At 37.1% G+C, this 23,191-nt stretch overlaps 1 protein-coding gene across 1 annotated transcript in view; it reads right to left on the bottom strand.

The window, feature by feature from the left end:
- LOC122005628 (protein SABRE-like) overlaps nucleotides 1-815 on the bottom strand; it is a 67,856-nt gene extending 67,041 nt beyond the window's left edge. The window contains 1 exon segment of the mRNA XM_042560739.1: nucleotides 383-815. Within this exon segment, the coding sequence (XP_042416673.1) occupies nucleotides 383-453 (71 nt within the window). The 5' untranslated portion in view covers nucleotides 454-815.
- Nucleotides 816-23,191: the final 22,376 nt, after the last annotated feature.

Genomic DNA, 23,191 nt, shown 5'->3' with positions numbered 1-23,191 from the left:
AAAAAAATAAATTGATTTATATTACATAACAAAATTAAGTCACAAATTTTATTTACAATATATTAATAGAGCTACTATTATTCGGTAACACATCATTACTTTGGATGCTTTATCAGAATTTTTCAGCTTATCTCTGTAAAATTTTAATTCAATTCACCATTTAGCTGATATAGTCCTATTTTTACTAGTAGCAAGCCAAATGAAAAAGGCTTCAAGAAGTCAAAAAAAAAAAAACACACATCGAAATTCACACTTGGATGCATGGTGATACATTGATGGCGGAAAACCAATCCACGTGCTTAACTATCAAGAAAGACAACTAACTTTAAAAAAAAACAGAGAAAAATCCCTCAAGTATCCAAGGAATTTCTCAGTAACTTACACAAAAATGACCCATCCAACCGAAGAAACGACCAGAAGAGCGCTGAAGAACTTCACTGGCGACGATGCCATCGCACGAAAGGAGCCCCAGGACCGAAGAAAGAATTCTTAAGCTAGAGTTCTTGATACCTAAGCTTCATTGAGACTGACAGACAAAGAATCCCTCGTCGTAGGCCCCCGACCCGACTCCAGGGACCAAAGATCCCATCTTTTTGGAGACGCGCCGGGATGCGACAGGGGCGGACAGGACCGCCCGGTAAGTAAACGACGCGGAACGGATCAGTGCTCGGGACAGAATTCCATGGTCGCAAAGCTTCGGAATCGGTTATTGTCGGGCCGATCTGGTGGAAGGAAGCGCGGAGCAAGGCGGAGATGCGTCGAGGAGACCAGAGCAAAGGGAAGACGAAAAGGACGACTACAAAGATGAATTTGGGGAAAAGGCAGTATGAGTATGACTACAGTCCTCTGTTCAAGCAAGCCTGTTCTGGGCCGAATCATGGGATAGTTTCCGAGCCGGTTTAGTCGGCCCATTAAAAATATTGTTATATACTAACCTAAATAGACTATAATTATAGTCATTAATTTTGATTTGTCAAGTCATATTACCCAAATAATGTATAGGTATTGGATTAAAATTTTGTTAATTTATTTAAAAATATACCTAAACAGATCAACCTATTCAAGTTGCAGATCTAGATAGATTGGTCCACAGCAGACTCTAGTATCATTTAGATATTTATAATGACATGGTAGAATATTCAAATTGTCATCCAGACATTCATAGTTTGATCCCTAACTATAACGTATTTATAAGAATTTTTCCTCTAAATAGGAGTTGTAATCAAAGAATACTGGGCTATTGGGTTGTCCGATGTACGCGCTTCCTAATTTACCTTAATGATCAATGAAAAACTTCTATAAAGTCGAACTGATTATCTCAGGAATACTCAATCAAATTAACTAGAATATATATATATATATAGTTTGTTCATTCAGCAATATAATTTTTAATTCTTAATAAAATTATTAGAATTTAGGATTTGTGTTAACTAATTAATTAAAAAAACATAAAAATATATTATATTAATTTTAGCATACTGTTTTTATTTTACAATTATTTTAGACTTCACGAAAACTTGAAATAATATAGAAACTATAGTAGATAAATATGAACTTATCCACCGATTAAAAAAAAAGGATGATTTGAATAAATATATCTTATATATTATATGAAAATTTATGAGAGCAAACTTTTTATTATTAGAAATTATAAATGAAAAAGTAAAAGATTTAAGTATTTTTGAATAGATAAAGGGTGGCATCTTATTATGAAAAGATAGTGTATCTTTTAAGAAAGAATGTGATCTAATTGAACCAAGATGTTCTTATACCCCTTCATTTAGTATAAATAAAGTCCCTCATATCTTCATTTCACTTACTCAATTCCTTCTAAGCAAAGCAAGCATTACATTCCATACTTGTATTGGAGAGTTCGAGAAGTCTTCTTTGGTTCGGATGTCTTGCGATTTGTAGTGCTGCTATCGCAAGATAAAGTCGTTGTATCTTGGGAGACGATTGTTGTGTTCCATAAGTACCGTGTGCGGGGCAAATTCATCTTAAAAAGATAGAGTCTAACTCTAACCTCAACTCAACCAAAACGATGGTATACCGTCATTCTGTCCGCGCTCAGATTGCACCAAAACAAAGATCTCAACAATTTTAAGACGAATTTTTTTTTAATCGTGCAAACTGATGGTTGGGATCAACGATGATTCAACCGTCATTCCACACGGAGAAAAATCGGAGAAGTTCAATGGAACCGACTTCAAACGATGGCAATAAAAGATGTTGTTCTACCTGACAATGCTAAACCTCGTACGTTTTTTACATGAAGACCCACCGGCTACTACAGAAGGCAAGTCTGATAATAAGGTTGCATGCGATACGTGAACGCACAGAGATTTCCTATGTTGCAACTACGTTCTCAACGTATTGGATAACACGTTGTATAACGTGTATTGTTCGATGGAAACGGCAAAATCTCTGTGGGAATCACTTGAAAAGAAATACAAAACCAAAAATGCTGGATTGAAGAAATTCATCGTCGGACGATTTTTAGATTTCAAGATGATTGATTCCAAGAGCGTGACATCTCAAGTCCAAGACATGCAACTGATAATGCATGATCTGGATGCCGAAGGCATGAAGCTGAACGAGTTGTTCAAAGTACCCGCGGTAATTGAGAAACTCCCTCCGTTATGGAAGGATTTCAAAAATTACCTGAAGCACAAGAAAAAGGAGATGAGACTTGAAGACCTAATCTTAAAGCTACGAATTAAGGAAGATAATCGAAAGATGTCCGACTCTAGAGGAACAAAGCGAGCAGTCGACAAGATGTCGAACCTGGCTGGGCCAAAAGCCAAAAAGTCGAACCAATACAAAAAGAAGACTCGAGGTAAGAAATTCAAGGGCACATGTTATAACTGTGGAAAGCCAGGACACATGTCCAAAGACTGCAGGCACCCGAAGAAACCAACCAAGAGTCAAAAGGATGCTGCGAACTAGGTCGTAACTTCTGACAACATGGAATTGGATCTCACTGCAATCGTATTTAAAGACAACACGATGATGGATAACCCGAAGCAGTGGTGGATCAATACTGGAGCAACACATCATATCTGTTTTGATAATGCGATATTCTCCAAGTATACTCTGATAAATGGAAGAAAACTCTATATGGGCAATTGCATGACATCCTCGATTGTCAGACTCGAGAAGATTGTTCTGAAAATGACGTCTGGGAAAGAGCTAACGCTCATTGATGTGCTCCATGTTCCCGACATCAGGAAGAACCTAGTTTTTAGATCGTCACTTGTTAAAGTTGGTTTCAGACTAGTGTTCCAGTTAAATAACTTTGTACTGACGAAGAATGGTATATTTGTAGGTAAGGGGTACTTAGAATAGAGTTTGTTCAAAATGATTGTAATGATTGTACACCGTGATTTTGATGGTAATAAAATAAAAACTTCCAGCTACGTTGTTGAGTGTTTTAATTTATGGCATGATTGACTTGGGTATGTCAATAATAATACTCTTAAATGTCTCGTCAAGTTAAATTTATTTCCAAATGTCAATATGGATAAAACACACAAATGTGAAGTGTGCGTGGAAGCAAAAATGATGAGACTACCTTTTTATTCAGTGAAAAGGTCAATGACTCCTCTAAAGTTAATATAGTGATCTATGTGACTTAAAATTCATGCAAAACTAGAGGAGGTAAAAGTATTTTATTACTTTTATCAATGACTGCATGAGGTTCTCTTATGTCTTTCTTTTAAGTAAAGATGAAGCCTTAGAAGCTTTCAGAACCTATAAAATAGAAGTTGAGAATCAACTTGATAAACGAATTAAAATAATTTGTAGCGATAGAGATGGAGAATATGGTGCAACATTTGATGAGTTTTGTTTAGAATCTACTATTATCCATCAGACAACGACGCCTTACTTGCCTCAATCAAATGGTGTTGGCGAATGTAAAAATTGACATTAAAGGAAATGATAAATGTCTTGTTGATAAATTTAGGCTACCCCAAAACTTATTGGGGGAAGCTGTTGGATCATGAAAGCACTATAGGGGGGTGAATAGCGATCGTTTAAGAATTCGAAAATCGAGTAAACAACAGAAAAAGAAAATTTAAACACAACGATAACACAAACCAATTTTACTTGGTTCGGAGCCTTCGACGACTCCTACTTCAAGGTCCGCACGTGAGAGTACTTTTGTTGGATAATCACTAATAAATCGTAATAAGTACAAGAATTTATGAAAATACCGACAAGAATAAAATAAAAAACTTAATCACTTAGTTGTCGGAGAGGCTTCGCAGCGTAGTAAGAGCGTCTTAGAAGCAGCGCGCACGAGAGCAGTCGTAGTAGAAGTTGTTGTTCTTTACTCCAGGTGTTAGCCTCCTTATATAGGAAGCTCCAGGCGCACGAATCCCTTTCGAGCGCCTGGAGCATGATGTCGGCTCAAACAATCAGCGCACTCCACGTTGTGTCGGAATAGAATTTGTTGGACCGCGACGACCAGCTAGAAAGAGAGTTGAATAGCCTAAAAAATAATAAAACGAAACCTTTCTCGACTTTTCTTAAACTAACACTTCCAAAATAAATGAAGGCAATAAACAGAAAGAAGAGGCAAAGGATGTTTTACTTGGTTACAACCGGAGAGATTGTTAATCCAAGGAATATGTCGCACTAACTGTCTTCTTTAGACGGAAAAGCCTCTTAGAGCAGTGAAGTGCAAAAAGAAAGAAGTTAACTAAAAATGAGGCGCACAAGTGTTGGATTACACAGTTTCTGAGTTGATACCAAGCTTCTGGACCAATGATGTATTTATAGCCTTGGTCGGGGTGCTTCGATGTGTTACGGGCGCCCTGGGGAGATAAAACTTTATCCCCAACACACAGATCTTGGTTTGACCGAGATCTGGATATTTTTTCGATCTGAGCGCCCCGGACGCCCTCGACTGTTCCGGGCGCCCTCGACAGTTCCGGGCGCCCCGGATGGGGAAAGTCAATATTATTGACTTTTTCAGTCCGGGTCTTCTGCTCCGGCTTCATTCGCTCACTTGGGTGATCTTGGCCATCCGGAATAGGGCTCACCCGAACCCAACTTCCGATCTTCTTGAGCAGGCTTCCGCTACAGCTTCTTGTTCCTCGGAATCATCGCGTGCTTCCTTCTCGTCCGCCAGCGTACTCATCCGCAGTCTTCGTCCCTCGGTCGCACCCCGTGACGACCTTCTCACTAGCTGCGTCTCTTGCTCCCCGAGCAGTCTTCCGCTCCGGCTTCTCATCCCTCGGAACCACCACACGCTTCCTTCTTGTCCGCCGGTGTACTCTTCCGCAACGCCTCATCTCTCGGACGCACCGCGTACTGTCCTTCTCGCTAGTTGCGTCTTCTGCTCGACTACCTGTGCTCCCAAGCTCCTGCACACTTAGACACAAGGTTAAAAACACACAGGACCTAACTTAACTTGTTGATCACACCAAAACAACCTTGGGGTTCCAACAATCTCTCCCTTTTTGATGTAAGCAACCCAAGTTAAGATAAGATAAATAGACATAAAAGTAAATTAACTAATATAGCAATAAAGTGCAAAAAAAAAGAGAAAAAATTGGTCTACCTCCCCCTAAACTTATACTTTTTCTTCTCCCCCTTTGATCACATAAAAATTGGGGTTCTAGAAAAAACTCTAAGGGTAAAAATTTTGAAAACTTTGAAAAATTTTGCAATAATTTTCACATAAAGAGTCTCTAAAAAATTTCTAAGTAAACTTTAAGTAAAAAAATTTTTCTAAGAAAACTCTAAGTAAGAAAATTTTAAATTTTTTAAGTGAAACTTTAAGTAAGAGAATTTTTAAAAAAATTTGACTTAGGCAACTTTGCAAAAATATTTTTGAAAATTTTCCTAAGTAACAAAAACTAAGCAGAAATTTCTAATTTCAGAAGAAATTTTAACTTATGCAAAAAATAATTTAATTTTTTTTAAAAAAAAAAATGTTAAAAAAACTTTTTAAAGCATTATTAAATTTCAACCTTAATGCTTTATCAGGAAGTTAATTAAACATTTTATTTCAATATTTTAGCTTCCAGGTCGTGGCAAGACACTAGACTTTCTTGGTTATTGGAGCAACAACCACTTCCTTAGACAAAGGCTCATAAAGAAACTCACTGTTTAATTTTCTCACTGAGAGTGCTAAATCTGATTAAAATTTAGATTAAGCAGGACTTCGAAACCCAATATAGGTTCCAGCCAACTAGATTAACTAAGAATTTCTTAGGGACATATCTTTTTGAAATGTTCCTAATTTGTCCCTTATGATACCTAAAATACCAATTTACATTGTTAAATTTTCTAACATTGGTATTAGATGAGCATGCATGGTTTTTCAAGTTATTTACTTGTACTTTTAAATTATCATTTTCTACTTTTAATTTTTTAATTTCTAATTTAATTCTATCGAATTCTTCTATTGTGCAAGATTTAGCTAATATTATTTTTAAATTCTTAATTTCTTTTTCTAATTTACAGCAATCCTTAGTTAATAATTTAATAAACTTAAATAGTTTGTCGGGAGGAAGATATCGTACCTGACTTACCTTATAGATCTAGTTATTCGTTTCTCCCCCTGAACTGCTGCTATCTTCTGACGTGGCTCCCCCTTTATCGATGCTCTCGATGCTCATTTCGGAAGAGCTTGACTCGCAGTCGTCGTCTTGATGACTTGCCATTAATGCAAGTTCGGAGAAAGCCTCGATTTCCAATTCGGATGACGTATCACCCCACGTCGCCTTTAGGACCTTGCGTCTTTGGACAGGTTTCTTACCTTTATCTTTGTCCTTGTTCTTTAGCTTAGGGAAGTTGTCCTTGACGTTCCCTTCTTCATCGCAGTGGTAGCAGTGGATGGTCTTTTTCTTTATACTTTGCGGATGGTTAGTTTTTTCTAGACTTACAAAGATTCTTGAATCATCTTACCATCATTACCATTTCTTTATCATCGAGAGAAGACTCTGACTTAGGTTCATCTCTCGATGCTTTGAGGATGACGTTGTTCTTGGGCTCCTTCGTACCTGCACATCTTGATTCGTGCACTTCAAATGTCGAGAATAATTCTTCCAAAGTAATTTTTTCTAAATCTTTAGAAATATAAAAGGCATATACTAGTGATGCCCATTTCGTATTTCTAGGAAAAGAGTTTAGTGCATACCTGAGCGAATCTTGGTTACTTACTTTTTCTCCGAGATTCGAAATTCCGGTGATGATTTCTTTAATTCTCGAGTGCAGATGCGCAACTGTCTCGTCTTCCCCAAGTCGTAAGCTGGTGAGCTGATTGCGAAGTAGATCTCGTCTAGCGAGCTTGGCTTCGGACGTTCTTTCGTGCAACTCAAGGAACTTCTCCCAAAGTTCATTTGTGGAGTCGTAGTTACTGATTCGGTTGACTTCTTTTGGCGGGAGAACACTTAGCAGATGGTACTCTGCTTTTCCGTTTGCCACGTAATCGGCCTGCTCCTTTTTCGTCTAGTGGTATTTCTCCTTACCTTCCGGTGTTGCAAAATTGAATTCCATAATTAACATTGAATCAAAATCGGTTTTAAAAAATACCTGCATTCACTTTTTCTAGCAAGCGAATTCCCCTTCGAACTTCGGCGGGTAGATACTTGGTCCGATCATTATTTCGTTGCTTCGTTCAGCGGTTAGTCCTTCTGAAGCGCCTTGGCTCTGATATCACTTGTTGGACCGCGGCGGCCGACTAGAAGGGGGGTTGAATAGCCTAAAAAATAATAAAATGAAACATTTCTCAACTTTTCTTAAACTAACACTTGCAAAATAAATGAAGGTAATAAACAGAAAGAAGAGGCAAATGATGTTTTACTTGGTTACTGTTAGGATCTAGCGCGCCCAAAGACGCAGAAACGCAGGGGAAAAGTTCTAGATCCTCTTCCAGCAGATCCATGCGAAGGGAAGAAACATTTTTTGAAAACTATACTAAGCTACATGATAGGATTATACCTTTGTTGCGTCCCTTCGCAATCCCGACAGCAACCTTTTTCTCTGGATCTAGATCTCAGCGCGTTCAAGCGTCCGCGCCTCTATGGTATCCTCACGAACATATCCTTCATTCGTTGCATGAACGAAGCCTTCAGAGAAGAACCATCTTCTTGTGCTAGCAAGAAGTATGATTCGGCCAAACATTAAGAATCGACCATGGAAGGAGGAGGAAGAAGATGGAATCTCGAGAGACATCTTTTTCTCATCTAATTCATCTTTTTTTTAAAAAAAATAAATAAATGACAAAAACCTATTTATATTCATGCCATGAATACCAAGGGTCTTTTGTCTCTTTGTATTTCTCTTAATGGGTTGGATTTATTATATTGGATTAACCATTAATCCAATAACCCAATAAGTCGAACCCATTGAGTCTAACCCATTAATCCAATGTATCTAATTCAGATTGGACTTAATCTAATGAGTAGGTTCATTTGAGTCTAACTCAATTAGTAACCAAAAGGCCTAATCATCTCATGATTGGCTCTTAGGGCTAATTACTAACAATCTCCCACTAGTTCTAGTGCCAATCACCACTAAGATGACACAAACACTTTAGATTTACCCATTATTCTTAAAATCCTTAGTATTTTAGTCAAGCTAAAATACCCATCTCCAAACTAATATGTTCTTTGTATGTGACCCAATAGGCTCTCGTAACGTTGGCAATGTATCCAAATCAACATTTGCGATACATAAACAATGAGTGACATCTAGCAATGCATCATTACTACCTAAGTGACGAGAAAGTCGAGATCCAACCTAAACTGTCTATGGCTATTATCTTGTATGACTCAGTCCCTCTATCCTTGATATCTAGATTGATCAATGAGGCATAGACTGTGTCATCCTCTTATCAATCTTTATGTTTCTTGATCTCTAAGTAGACACACTTACCAAATAAGCTCAATATCTCATATTGACTCATTTATGCATGACCATGCTTTCTTGTGTCCTACTAATCAAGGGGCCCACAGATATCGCTTCCGTCATATGGAAGGGATAGATCCCATCTACATCACTCACATCCCTCCGCATAATTTATTACATACCCAGTGATCGACTTTATAGTCCACCCTGTTACGAGTGACGTTTGACGATACCAAAGTATACAACTCCTTATGTAGGGAACCGTAGTGACTTCAGGTCTAAGGACTATTCATACCAAAAGTCACATGAGAATGTCTATGACACTCATACGACGATCCATGAAATATTCTCATGGCGGGTCATTCAGTACATATTCTCTAATATATACTCATGTGTCAACCTGATATCTCATATCCATGACTTGTGAGATCAAGTCATCTATTGACCTACATACTAGTCTCAACGCATTAATATTATCCTTGTATATTAATGCTCGACTAGGAATAATTAAGAGTAGTGCTCTCTACAATATCTCATTATCAATTCAACCAATTGATATATTGTAGATAAGAACCTACTACCCAAGTGTTAGTATTAGCCCTAGTACCAATTATGAGATAATTGTAAAGGACACATTATTGTATCATATATCATTATTAATAAAAGGTAAAGTTGGTTATTATATTTATTTCAGTTCAGTGCCAATTGAATAAGTATAATAATATCCTTGGGTAGTAGGTTATTATCTACAATATATCAATTGGTTGAATTGATAGTGAGATATTGTAGAGAACACTACTCTTAACTATTCCTAGTCAAGCATTAATATACAAGGACAATATTAATGCGTTGAGACTAGTAGTCGACGGATGACTGATCTCACAAGTCACGGATATGAGATATCGTCGGGGTATATATTGAGAATATATGAATGACCCGCCGAGAATATTTCATAGATCGTTATATGAGTGTTATAAACATTCTCATGTAACTATTAGTATGAATATCCTTAGACCAAGTCACTCACATAACGAGTCAGATACTTCGTATCGAAACGTCACAAGGTGGACAATAAAGTTGATCACCGGGTATGCAATGATTATGCGGAGAGATATGAGTGATGTAGATGAGATATATCCCTTCCATACGGAAGCGATATATGTGGGCCCTGATTAGTAGGACAGCACGTGACCGCAAATAAGTCAATATGAGATATTGAGTTGTTGATTGAGTGTGTCACTTGAGATAAAGAAACACAAAAGTTGATAAGAGGATGACATACTGCCTACGTTATCGATCAACCTAGATATCAAGGATAGAGGGACAAAGTTATACAAGATAATAGCCACAGACAGGTTAGGTCGGATCTTGGCCTTCTCGTCACTTGGGTAGCAATGATGTCTTGCTAGATGCCACTCATTGCTTATGTATCAAAATGTTGATTTGGGTACATTGCTAACGTTACGAGAACCTATTGGGTCACACACAAAGAACAAGTAGATTTGGAGATGGTTCATATGATGAATCATTGGATTAGGTCTAATCCGAATTTGACTTATTGAGTTGGACTCAAGTGGATCTAATTGTTGGATTAAGTCCAATTCAAACTAGACTCAAGGAGTCAATTTGAATTAATGAAATAGTGATTCATTGAATTTGAATTGCATGAGATCAATTGAGTAAAACTCGATTGAATTAGACTTGAGTTCGACTCGAATGAATTAGACTTGAGTTAAACTCAAGTGAGGAGACTTGAGTTAGACTTAAGTGAAGATTAATGGAAATAATCATTGAATTTCAAAATTTAATGATTATTTATCCCATTCAATTTTTGAAATTGAAATGAGGAGTTACACTCATTCAAAATGAAGAGTTACAAGTTTGGTCCTTAATGGAGTGTAAATGCTCATTAAGACCATTAATGCTAATTAAGTGTTTCATTTTTTGCTCTTCATTTTGGACTTAATCTTCATTCTTCTTGCTCCTCTTCTCCTTGGCCGAAATCCACCTTCAAGGTTGTTAGTACAACCTTTCTCCTTTTATGAGTTTGTGAGACAAACGAACACTTGTTCATGTGGATACCGTAGAGGCGCGAACGCGAGATCGTGCTGTGATCCGAGCGATCAGGAGTCCGTGAGCATGCACTAAAGGTATACTTCATCATGTTTTAGATCTAACTTAGTATAAAGTTTTGTTTCCCTTTGCATGGGTCTTCTAGGGTAATAGGTTTTTCCGTTGCGCGTTTGCGTGTTTAGCAACCTATTACCTTACACCAAGGGCATTATTATATTTATTCATTTGACACTGAACTGAAGTAAATATAATAACCATAACATTTACCTTCTAATGAAATAATGAAATATGATATAAAATGTCCTAAGTTAATCAACTCTTGATTACCTCGTAGGGCTTACACTAACAATCTCCTTATGTCACTAGTGTCAATCACTAAGAAATCTAATATCCATTGACCTAGTGTGACCATCATCCTTTCTTGGTGCCAAGGCCTTGGTCAAAGGATCCGTAATGTTAGTATTGTTTGGTTCTCTGCATATCCTCATATCTCATATATCGATGATCCCTCGAATGAGATGGAATCGTTGTAGTATCCAATACCAAAGACTACCATTTATGTAAAATACATGCCCTAACTGCGATCTAGAATCATCCTTGTTAATTTAGAAGCTTGCACCACTGTAACCCTTTACAACAACAGCTGTAACCCTTTACATCAAGCTCTTCATTGCCTCCAAAGATCAAGAAATAATCTTGAGTCATTCTCAGGTACTTCAGAATATTCTTGACTGCTATCCAGTGATCTTCACCTGGATCTGACTGATATTTGCTCGTCATGCTTAACGCATACGAGACATCTGGGCGAGTACAAAGCATGACATACATGATCGACCCTATAGCAGATGCATAGGGGATCTGATCCATGCGATCCCTTTCTGCCTTAGAAGAAGGACATTGAGTCTTCGAAAGACTCACACTATGTGACATAGGCAGGAATCCCTTCTTGAAATTCTCTATGGTAAAACGTTTAAGCACCTTGTCAATGTACGTACTCTGGCTTAGGCCAAGCAATCTTTTAGATCTATCTCTATAGATCTTAAGGCCTAAAATATAGGCTGCTTCACCTAGGTCTTTCATTGAAAAATAATTCCCAAGCCAAGTCTTCACTGACTAAAGAGTAGGGATATCATTTCCAATGAGAAGTATATCATCTATATATAATATGAGAAAGATGACTATACTCCCACTAACCTTCTTGTAGACACAAGGTTCATCTTCATTCATAATGAAACCAAACATTTTGATCACATCATCAAATCAAAGATTCCAGCTTCTAGAAGCTTGCTTCAATCCATAAATGGATTTTTGCAACTTACAATCATTTCCAACATGCTCTGGATATACAAAACCCTCAGGTTGTATCATGTACACATCCTCGAGTAGATTTCCATTAAGAAATATGGTTTTGACATCCATATGCCAAATCTCATAATCATAATAGATAGCAACAGCAAGCATGATCCGAATGGACTTGAACATTACAACTGGTGAAAAGGTTTTATCATAGTCTATACCATGAATATGCTTGAATCCTTTAGCCACCAATCTACCTTTATAAGTATGCATATTTCCATCCATGTCAGTCTTCACCTTGAATACCCACTTACACCCAATGAGTTTGATCCCTTCAGGTGGATCAACCAAAGTCCACACTTGGTTAGTGTACATGGATTCCATCTCGGATCTTATGGTCTTTAGCCATTTCTCAGAATCTGGGCCCTGTACAGCTTCCTAATAAGATGTAGGCTCATTGAGACCAATAAGCTCTACATCACCGTGGTCAGACAAGAGAAATGAATATCTCTCAGGTTGACGATGAATCCTATCAGATCTGCGTAGAGCATGTGCTACTTAAACAGGTTGTTGTTCCACAACTTCTTGTGGTGTAACAAGATCTCGATCCACAACATCTTGTGGTACCTATTCAATTTTCATCACGACGTCAGTGCTAGTATCTTGAACTTCTTCAAGATCGATTTCACTCCCACTAGTTTTTCTAGAAATCAATTCTCTTTCTAGAAATACACCAATTTTGGCAACAAACACCTTGCCATGTGTGAGATTATAGAAGTAATATCCCTTTGTTTCCTTGGGATATCTAAAAAAGTAGCACTTATCCGATTTGGGCCCTAGTTTATCTGAGACTTGTCGTCGAACGTAAGCCTCACAACCCCAAATCTACATAAAAGATATATTGGGATTCTTCCCTGTTCATATCGTATATGGTGTCTTTATGATGACCTTAGATGGAACTCGATTAAGTGTGAAAGCGGCTGTCTCTAGAGCATGTCCCCAGAAGGAAGTAGGAAGATCTGTATGACTCATCATCGATTGTATCATATCTAATAAGGTACGGTTCCTCCTTTCTGATACACCATTCTATTGTGGTGTTCCAGGTGGAGTGAGTTGAGATATGATCCCACACTCAATAAGATGGTCATGAAACTCTTGGCTAAGGTATTCCCCACCTCGATCTGATCGAAGCATCTTAATACTCTTACCAAGTTGGTTTTGTACTTTATTCTTGAATTCTTTGAACTTTTCAAAGAATTCTGACTTATGTCTCATCAGATACACATAGTCGTATCTACTGAAATCATCAGTGAAGGTAATGAAGTAATGATAGCCTCCTCTAGCTACTATTCTGAAAGGGCCACATACATTAGTATGTATGAGTTTTAACAGATCATTAGCCCTTTTGCCATGTCTATTAAATGGAGTCTTTGTTATCTTGCCTCGAAGATAAGATTCTCATACCTCATATGATTCAAAATTAAAGGAGTCCAAAAGTCCATCCTTATGGAGTTGGGATATGCGACTCTCATTTATGTGACCTAAGCGACAATGTCAGAGATATGTTTGGTTCAGATCATTAAATTTGAACCGCTTGGTATTTATGTTATAGATTGAGTTTTCAAAGTCTAGAACATATAGTCCAGTAGGTAAAGATAAGGAATAGGTCCCTACAGCGACGACAACAACTCTTGCACCATTGCCTACTCGTAGGTCCACTTCGCCCTTTGTCAATAATCTACTATTTCTCAGTGCCTGCACATTAGTACAAATGTGAGATGCACATCTAGTATCTAATACCCATGAAGAAGAAATAGATAGATTAACTTCTATAACATATATACCTGAGGCAGAAGTCTCACTTCTCTTCCTTTTCAATTCCTCTAGGTACACCCTGCAGTTCCTCTTCCAGTGGTCGGTCTCACCGCATTGGAAGCAGGTTCCTTCCTTAGCAACCCCACCTTTGGGTTTCAGTGCATGAGCCTTGCCCTTGCCTTAGGCTTGGGTTCTACCCTTACCTTTAGGCTTCCACTTGCCTTTGCCCTTAGACACCATCAAAATGGAACTAGGCTTTGCCTTCGTAAGGTTGAGTTCAGCAGTTCTCAACATGCTCAACATCTCAAGCAGCGGTTTGTCAATTTCATTCATGTTGTAGTTCATGATAAATTGACTATAACTATCAGGCAATGACTGCAAGATAAGATTAGTGGCCAATTCTTGGCCAAGTGGAAATCCCAACCTTTGTAAATTCTCCACATTCCCGATCATTTTGAGCACATATGGCCCTACGGGACTTCCTTCTTACATTCTGCATTGAAACAGTGCTTTAGAAATCTTAAATTTCTCATGCCTTGCTTGTCCTTGATATAGTTTTCTAAGGTGTTCAACCATATTATAAGCATCCATGTTTTCATGTTGCTTCTAAAGCTCAGAGTTCATGGTGGCGAGCATAAGACATGATACATCTAATGCATCATCTTGATGCTTCTTGTAAGCATCCCTATCAGCTCTAGTGGCAGTAGCATAGGGCACTTAAGGAATAGGCTGCTTTAGGACGTACAATTTTCTTTCTCTCTTGAGAACTATTCTTATGTTTCTATACCAGTCTAGAAATTAGCTCCATTGAACTTATTCTTATCAAGGATAAATCGTAGAGATAGTGTCTTCTACTTACTAGACGACATGGTGGTCTACAACAATAAAATGCAGAGAAGTATCATACTTAGATCATTTAATTAGGCCTTTAATTAAATGATTCTCCCACTGAATTCTAAAGCTTGATAGAAGCAAGTCACTACTAGCTCTAAGCTCAAAAGCAAAGACATTCTAGTGAGACAAGATCCACATTATACCTCATCTCGAGTTAGCTTTGGCTAATCACCCAAGACTTGTATAAATTAGGTAGGCAACGTGTACCAATTGGACAAGATCCATATTATACTTTTCTTGAGTTAGCTTTGGCTAATCGCCCAAGACTTGTATAAATTAGGTAGATAATGTTTACCAATTACATCCTATGTAACTCTTGTATCCTTAGGTGAACAACACTGTTTGTTCATTTTCCCATCTTATGAAATCCATATTATAATTCATCTTGAGTTAGCTTTGGCTAATCGCCCAAGACTAGTATAATATGATTTACATCTTATGGGATATGCCTTCAAGTTCTCAATCCAATTGAGGTAACTTAATTAAGTCATACCCAAAGTTCAATAGTTGGACATCACAATTGTCCAATCGCACTCTACCAAGATAAAATGAGCCACTTTGCTTTGACAAACCTGACTACAGATGATCGAGGTAGTAGTGAGTACTAAACTTTGGTAGGCATATGTAAATGACCTAATTACGATATATAGCTACACATGCATCACATACATCATGACATATTATAGCATATATCAACATATACACAAGTTTAAACGTGACATGGTTATGACCCCTATAAACTACGATCTTCTCAAGCCAATGAGAAGAGCGATAAGTCAACCTAGGTCTAAGCCGCTTCTCCAAGCGCTTCCTTGGTTGTCATGCGTTGTTGTCCTTCCTTCCTTTTCACTCGTCTTCCAAAAGACTAACTCTTTCTAATTTTGTAAATTACAAAATCTAAAGAAACTCGAGTTACATTCGAGTGTAATCTAATTACAACAAGAATAAAAGGGATGAAGGCACGACATGCAGGCCGTATTATGAATTACAACATTACACACATCCAATCATATTTGGGTCAAAGGGTTATAACCATGCACCATGTCATACATATTCATAATATTCTTATGACATAAATTTACTATAATTTCAACAAATAAATTATGAGTCGCAACGCCACGGCGGTCCCGCTAGCTGGTTAGCGGGCGGGGTTAAGGGGCAGCGCCCCCGAAGCAAAATTTATTTTGCATACTCATTGTATGAGTTGCTGCTTTACCCGAGACCCTACTACCCACAATACCAACTACGTTTTATTCTAAACAAAACATCTTTAGCCGAGACCTTGTTGGTTACACACCAACTATGTTTTGTTCCCAACAAAACACCCCTGGCCGAGACCTTGCTGGTCACACACCAACTATGATTTGTTCCCAACAAAACACCCATTTTGGTCAAGGCTTAGGATTTGGCCGAGACACAAAATCTAGCCAAGACTCATAGTCTGGCTGAGATTTACTCTCTTGGCTGAAACCTTGTTTGGTCGAGACTCATAAATTTTTGTAAATCACAATAAACCCTATCAAGTAATTTCTATATCATATATAAAAATTCTAACTTAGCATAGCCCTTCGCAAGTGGCTCTGATACCACTGTTGGGATCTAGCGCTCATAAAGATGCAGAAACGCAGCGGAAAAGTTCTAGATCCTCTTCTAGTAAATCCATGCGAAGGGAAGAAACATTTTCTGAAAACTATACTAAGCTACATGATAGAATTATACCTATGTTGTGTGCCCTTCGCAATCCCAACAGCAACCTTTTTCTCTGGATCCAGATCTCAGCGCGTTCAAGCATCCGCGCCTCTATGGTATCCACATGAACATATCCTTCGTTCGTCGCACGAACGAAGCCTTCGGAGAAGAACCATCTTCTTGTGCTAGCAAGAAGTATGATTCAGCCAAACATCAAGAATCGGCCATGGAAGGAGGAGGAAGAAGATGGAATCTCAAGAGACACCTTTTTCTCATCTAATTCATCTTTTTTTTTAAAAAAAAATAAATGACAAAAACCTATTTATATTCATGCCATGAATACCAAGGGTCTTTTGTCTCTTTGTATTCCTCTTAATGGGTTGGATTTATTATATTGGATTAACCATTAAACCAATAATCCAATAAGTCTAACCCATTGAGTATAACTCATTAATCCAATGTGTCTAATTCGGATTGGACTCAATCCAACGAGTGGGTTCATTTGAGTCTAACTCAATTAGTAACCAAAAGACCTAATCATCTCATGATTGACTCTTAGGGTTAATTACTAACAGTTACAACCGGGGAGGTTGTTAATCCAAGGAATATGTCACACTAACTCTATTCTTCAGGCAGAGAAGCCTCTTACAGTAGTGAAGTGTAAAAAGAAAGAAGCTAACTAAAAATGAGGCGCACAAGTGTTGGATTACACAGTTTCTGAGTTGATAGCAAGCTTCTGGACCAAGGCTGTATTTATAGCCTTGATCGAGGCGCCCTAAAGTGTTCCGACAGCCCTGGGGGGATAAAACTTTATCCCCAATGCACAAATCTCGATTTGATTGAGATTTGGATATTTTTCGGTCCGGGCACCCTGGACTGTTCTGGGCGCCCCGGACAGTTCCGGGTGCCCTGGATGGGGAAAGTCAACATTGTTGACTTTTTCAGCCCGGGTCTTCTGCTCTGGCTCTGTTCGCTCGCTTGGATGATCTTGGCCATCTGGAATAAAGCTCACCCGAACCCAACTTCCGATCTTCTTGAGCAGGCTTCCGCTCCGGCTTCTCGTTCCTCGGAATCATCGCGTGCTTCATTCTCATTCGCCAGCGTACTCATCCACAGTCTTCATCCCTCGGTCGCACCCCGTGCCGACCTTCTCGCTAGCTGCGTCTCTTACTCCCCGAGCAGTCTTCCGCTCCGGCTTCTCGTCCCTCAGAAACACCGCATGCTTCCTTCTCATCCGCCGGTGTACTCTTCCACAGCGCCTCCACTACAAGAAAAAAGCCTAACAACAACGATTTTTCACCGTTGTCGTAGCCCATTTTGAACTGTTGTTAAAGGTCGTGTTGTTAAAAGGGGTGCCCAAAGACAACATTTTTACAACGGTGAAAAACTGTTGTCTTTTCCTTCAAAGACAACAGTTTTTCACCGTTGTCTTTGAGCGTCTACCTTTAACAACAGGGTCTTCAACAACAGTTTTAAACTATCTATGACAACGGTGAAAAACCGTTGTCTTTTTTAGATAAAAAATAAAAAAAATTAATACACAATTTTTCTAATATTATAAATCATTCAAAATATTAAATTTCAAAATAAAATTTAATATACAATTTTCTAACATTCAAAAATAATATCTATAACATTCTGAAGAAATTTCATAAGCAACCAACAAAATGATAACACTATTAAAACAAAGGTAGAACAATATAACACGAGATTTTCTACTTAGATGTCGGTGAAGAGGAGGAACTGCAGCTCCTAGTGCTCCTTAATTTGTTAAAGTCTCTTCATTTTTTTAGTTTGTCGGCATTCTTCCCAGTACTCTTGAGGGCACCTATTCGAATAAAGATATATATTACAAATTAGAAAATAAACTGTACGCGTGATTCTAATTGCACTGCATAAATGTTACATAACCATAAAAATCATTTGATCTAGCCATCTAACAGAAGTGCAAAAAACGTTATCTATGTAACATAAATGGTAACCTCTTGAAACAATATGGTGGCTCTTAAATTTCTTATTAAGCAGAATTTTCATTTTATGTCACTGCATACAAAGCTTCTATTATAAACCATGCAAACATTATTTTTCCCAGTGATCAAGCAGCATTAATTCTAAAAGGTACAATCTAATGCAAACGTTCTCACACACTCCATATGATGCTAAGGAGTAAGTCATACATTCTGAATAGGGTATGCTTCCACCAAATTGATTATTGCTAAGATCTCTGCAGACAGGATTACCATTAGATGGGCACCTATAAAACTAAATGATAGTTGGAAGCATATTCAAACAACTCACAATCTAAGAAGGTTTGGCGGGAGGTTATAAGGTATCAAATTACCATTTCCTAGATTATTTTGGTTCATATCCCTGTAACAAACTAGCATTGTGAGAATATTGAATTCCAAGAGGAATCTCTAAAAATTTTGCTAACTTACAGCTCCTCCAGCGAAGCCATTTGGTTCATATTATAGCCCAGTGTTCCAGATAGACCCAAACTTGACAATTTTCTACTAGCACAAAAGGAAAGAGTGCATCAATCAGATAAGAAGCAAGCAAAACATACTAAGATTAAAATCACAAGTTATCACTCTCACATAGCTGTCACTGATGAGCCAGAGCATGTAATTCCCTGCCATGATTCCCCGCATGGATCACCACTTTGCTTCCAGCCTGATAGCTGTGGTGCTGAATTCAAACTCCCGAACAGAACATAGAGAACAGAAGCTGCGCAAGGAGCATGAAAACTAAGTACAAGAATCAAGTTGAATTGGATAAAACAACAATTTCTCTAGGCGTATTAGGTAAAACTCAGACCACGCAGTTCTTGTGGGATAACTGCAGAAATTTAAAACATTTCTTTTCCTGTTTTCTACTTATTGGATGAATACCTAGAATAATAAATCTGCTAAACAAGAGTCACAAGAAGAATAGGAAGCCTTAAAAAAAAATCTCTTTCGGCAACTAAATGAAGCAAACTAATCGATCAGCATCATAATTTGCAGAAGGAAAAAAAATAAATCAACCTTTTGCAAACATGTGAATTTGGCACTTATCAACCAAAACACCAAGTCAGAAAAGCAATTCAAGAGCGCCAAGAAATTGTTCAAGCCCTTTCCAGGAGAAAGCACACATCAAACCCTCAACGAGACTATCAACTCACTCACCGTCGTTGGGATTGGTAGCGCCAAAAGCGAAGCTCGGATTCGGATCGCAAGTCCAGATGCAAACCAAAATGACCCAAATCGCGACGGCCCCTTCCGCCTTCCCCCGCGCCATTCTCCCAGCCATCAGAGAGCGAAAGCTCGCCTCCCCGCCGCATTGTATTATAAGAGAGTATCATCTCCGTATCCTCTCCCCCTTGATCTTCCTTTACTGAAACCAATATCTTTCCCTCTACTTATATCCTGCATCACATAAATAAATAAAAAATGCTTACCCCTTGTCATAAATACAAAAAAAATAAATGTAACTTACAAAAATTTTAATAACCAATAATGCATTCACCCCTTATCATACTTAATGCGACCTATATGGCAGGTTCATCATGTTGCAAAATTTTTTATTTAAAGTAAAAATATATATGCATGGCAGATTCATCATGCACCCTGTATAATGCATACCTCTACTTACCTGCAACTGGATCATAGTAACAAAATTAACATTGAAGATGTAGTCTCTTCTTCAGTCACAGTAAAACCTATAACTCCTGATACAGTTAAATCAGATGTGAGAATTGAGATGAGTTTAAAGGAAAAATGATGTTTGACTCTTCAACATTAGAAACTTATGAACTCATATAGTTTTAGCAAACTAAAACTAACAACACAGATCAATAAGAACATAAAATTCATAATCAACATCAAAGACTTTAAAATTCCTAACCAACAGAACTCAAATTATTGATACTCATACAATCTGAAAAGTATTTGTCAGAAGTAATTGAAATTGAAATCACTATATAGGAATCTGAAACATACTGAAGCTAATAGGACTGATCAACATTAGAAACTTATAAACTCATATAGTTTCAGCAAACTGAAACTATATAACACAGATCTACAGAATCAACATTGAAGACTTTAGAATTCTTAGCCGGAAAAACTCAAATTGCTGATACTCATACAATATAAAATATATTTGTCAGAAGTAACTGAAACTAAAATCACTATATTGGAATCTGAAACAAACTAAACAGCATCTTAAACTTATAAAGTCATGTAATTTCAGATAACTAAAACTATATATCATAGATCTATAACAACTCAAAATTCAATATTAACATTGTAGAATTTAGAATTCCTAGCCAACATCACAGATTTGTTACTAATTGAGGAGACTAAGAAATGAAATGTGATGGGGTTTTTAGTTGAGTTGCTAGGACTATAAATGAAAGACAATATAAGTAATGAAAACTAATCTAATTAAGTACAATTGCGGAGAATTAGAGACAACATAAAGTAAGCGTCTAACGAAACTAACATACAACGAATCCTAATCTAATCTAACATAATTGCATTCAAATAAAGAACACAAATTTAAATATTCAAACGAAATAACCATTGCAAGAAATTGAACAACTTAAATGCATCAACTAGAGTCCAACTAATGGAAGAAACATTTCATCAAACACCATGTGAGCATTAATCAAGTTAAACCAAAGGGCATGCAATCTTAACATGGGAAGCTAATGTCATTACCATTCAACAATCAAACTAGACAACCCAACACACACACACAAAAAAATCAACCAAGACGACAGTTGTGGATGAAGTTTCAACCTCGAGCGGAATGGATGGCGTGTGACGAGCAGCGGAAATGAATCATGCTACCACCTACGGATTCGGAAGGGTGTATAGTGCAGAAGAGCTTGGAATCCTGAAGCTCACTGATGTAAACTTGCCGGTGGATGAAGGTGGGCTGTCAAAATCTCTCCCAATTGAATAGAGAGCTGTGGATGAGGATGGATGAATGGAAGAGCCTCGGATTGGAGAGTTCCCAAGGTGGCGCTTCTGCTTCCAATCGGGAGAGGAAGAAGGTGGAGATGGTCAGTGCCTCCTCTCCCGATTGGGTGAGGAAGAAGATAGAATGGTGGCCGCCGGTGAGGAAGGATGTGGTGGTGGCGCCGGGGATGAGTATTGGAGAGGACGAGATGGCTCCTCCTTTTTCAATTGGGAGAGGTAGAGGAGATGAAGAAGGGCTGTCGGCGGTAGGAGCTTCTCCCGATCGAGAGAGGGTAAGGTGAGATGGGATGTTGTGAAGGCCGACTGTGATGAGGGCGGCGACCGCCAACCTTGGTGGACTGTGGTTGGAGGAGGAAGAAGGGAGGTTCGGGTGTGGGCTTGAGGTGTGCGATCAGGAGATAGAGAATGAAATGTCGGGATGAAAAAGAAAGCGATAAAAATTACGGCTAATTTTTAACCCTCAGATCATTTGGATTTGAATCATAAAGATTCATCTGGATGAAGAGATCCGAGCACTCTAAATCTAGATGAATGGTTAGGATGACAGGATCTGAGTGGATAGATCGAATTGTTTCATAACTGTATTAATGAATTTTTTAAATTAAAAAAATTTGAAATAGAATTTTTTCCCTTTCATTTTTATAAATATATTTTTTTTTGGCAAATATAATTTGTTTAGATTTCATTTTTAATATGTATTTTTTTTATAAAATTTTATTTGTAAATTTGTTTCTAATTTATTTAAATTTAGTCTCAATTTGTTTTAATATTATATTTTATTAAAGTTAAATGGATTAGTAATTTCATAGAAAATGTTTGCTTAATTTATATAAATATGAAATAGATTTCTTTTCTATTTAAAATTTATATTATTATTTATATAAAATTGAAAAGAATTATTTTCTTAATTTTATTAAATTTTAAACAAATTTTGTGACCAAAATTATACGATTTCAAATTCTATTTGTAATATGTATTTATGTTTGTTTATAGAAATTTAGTTACAACTTCATTTCAAATCGTTTTTAATTTATCTAAACCTGAAACATATTTTAATTATGTTTAAAATTGTTTATCAATATTTATATAAATTTAAAACTGGTTATTTTTTTGTCTCAATTTTTTATTAAATTTTAAACAAATTTGTGACAAAAATTATATAATTTCACATTATTTTTATAATATGTATTTTTTTTTTGTTTGTAAAAATTTATTTATAATTTCGTTTCAAATTCGGTTTCAATTTTTTTCCAAAGGAGTTGGAGATAGGTCTTTATTCGTTGAAGAGTTACGGAGAAGTGGGTTTTAGGTTTTTTTTTTCATGAAGTTAAAAAAACTGCTGTGTTTTCAAGATTCAACAACATTCAATAGACAACAGTTTAATAAAACTGTTATGTTTTTAAGATTCAACAACATTCAATAGACAACAGTTTAATAAAACTGTTGTATATTATCATATAAGCAACACTAAAAGACAATAGTTTTTTTAAAACCGTTGTCTTTGACATACATTAGACAACAGTTTTTTGAAAAACTGTTGTTATTTAAAAAATATTATGGTGAACAACAACAGTTTTCAATAAAACTGTTGTTAAATG

Source organism: Zingiber officinale, chromosome 7B, assembly GCF_018446385.1.
Source record: "Zingiber officinale cultivar Zhangliang chromosome 7B, Zo_v1.1, whole genome shotgun sequence".
Lineage (NCBI taxonomy): Eukaryota > Viridiplantae > Streptophyta > Magnoliopsida > Zingiberales > Zingiberaceae > Zingiber > Zingiber officinale.
Note: the sequence above shows the minus strand (reverse complement) of the source record. Positions and strands in the feature narration are given on the sequence as shown.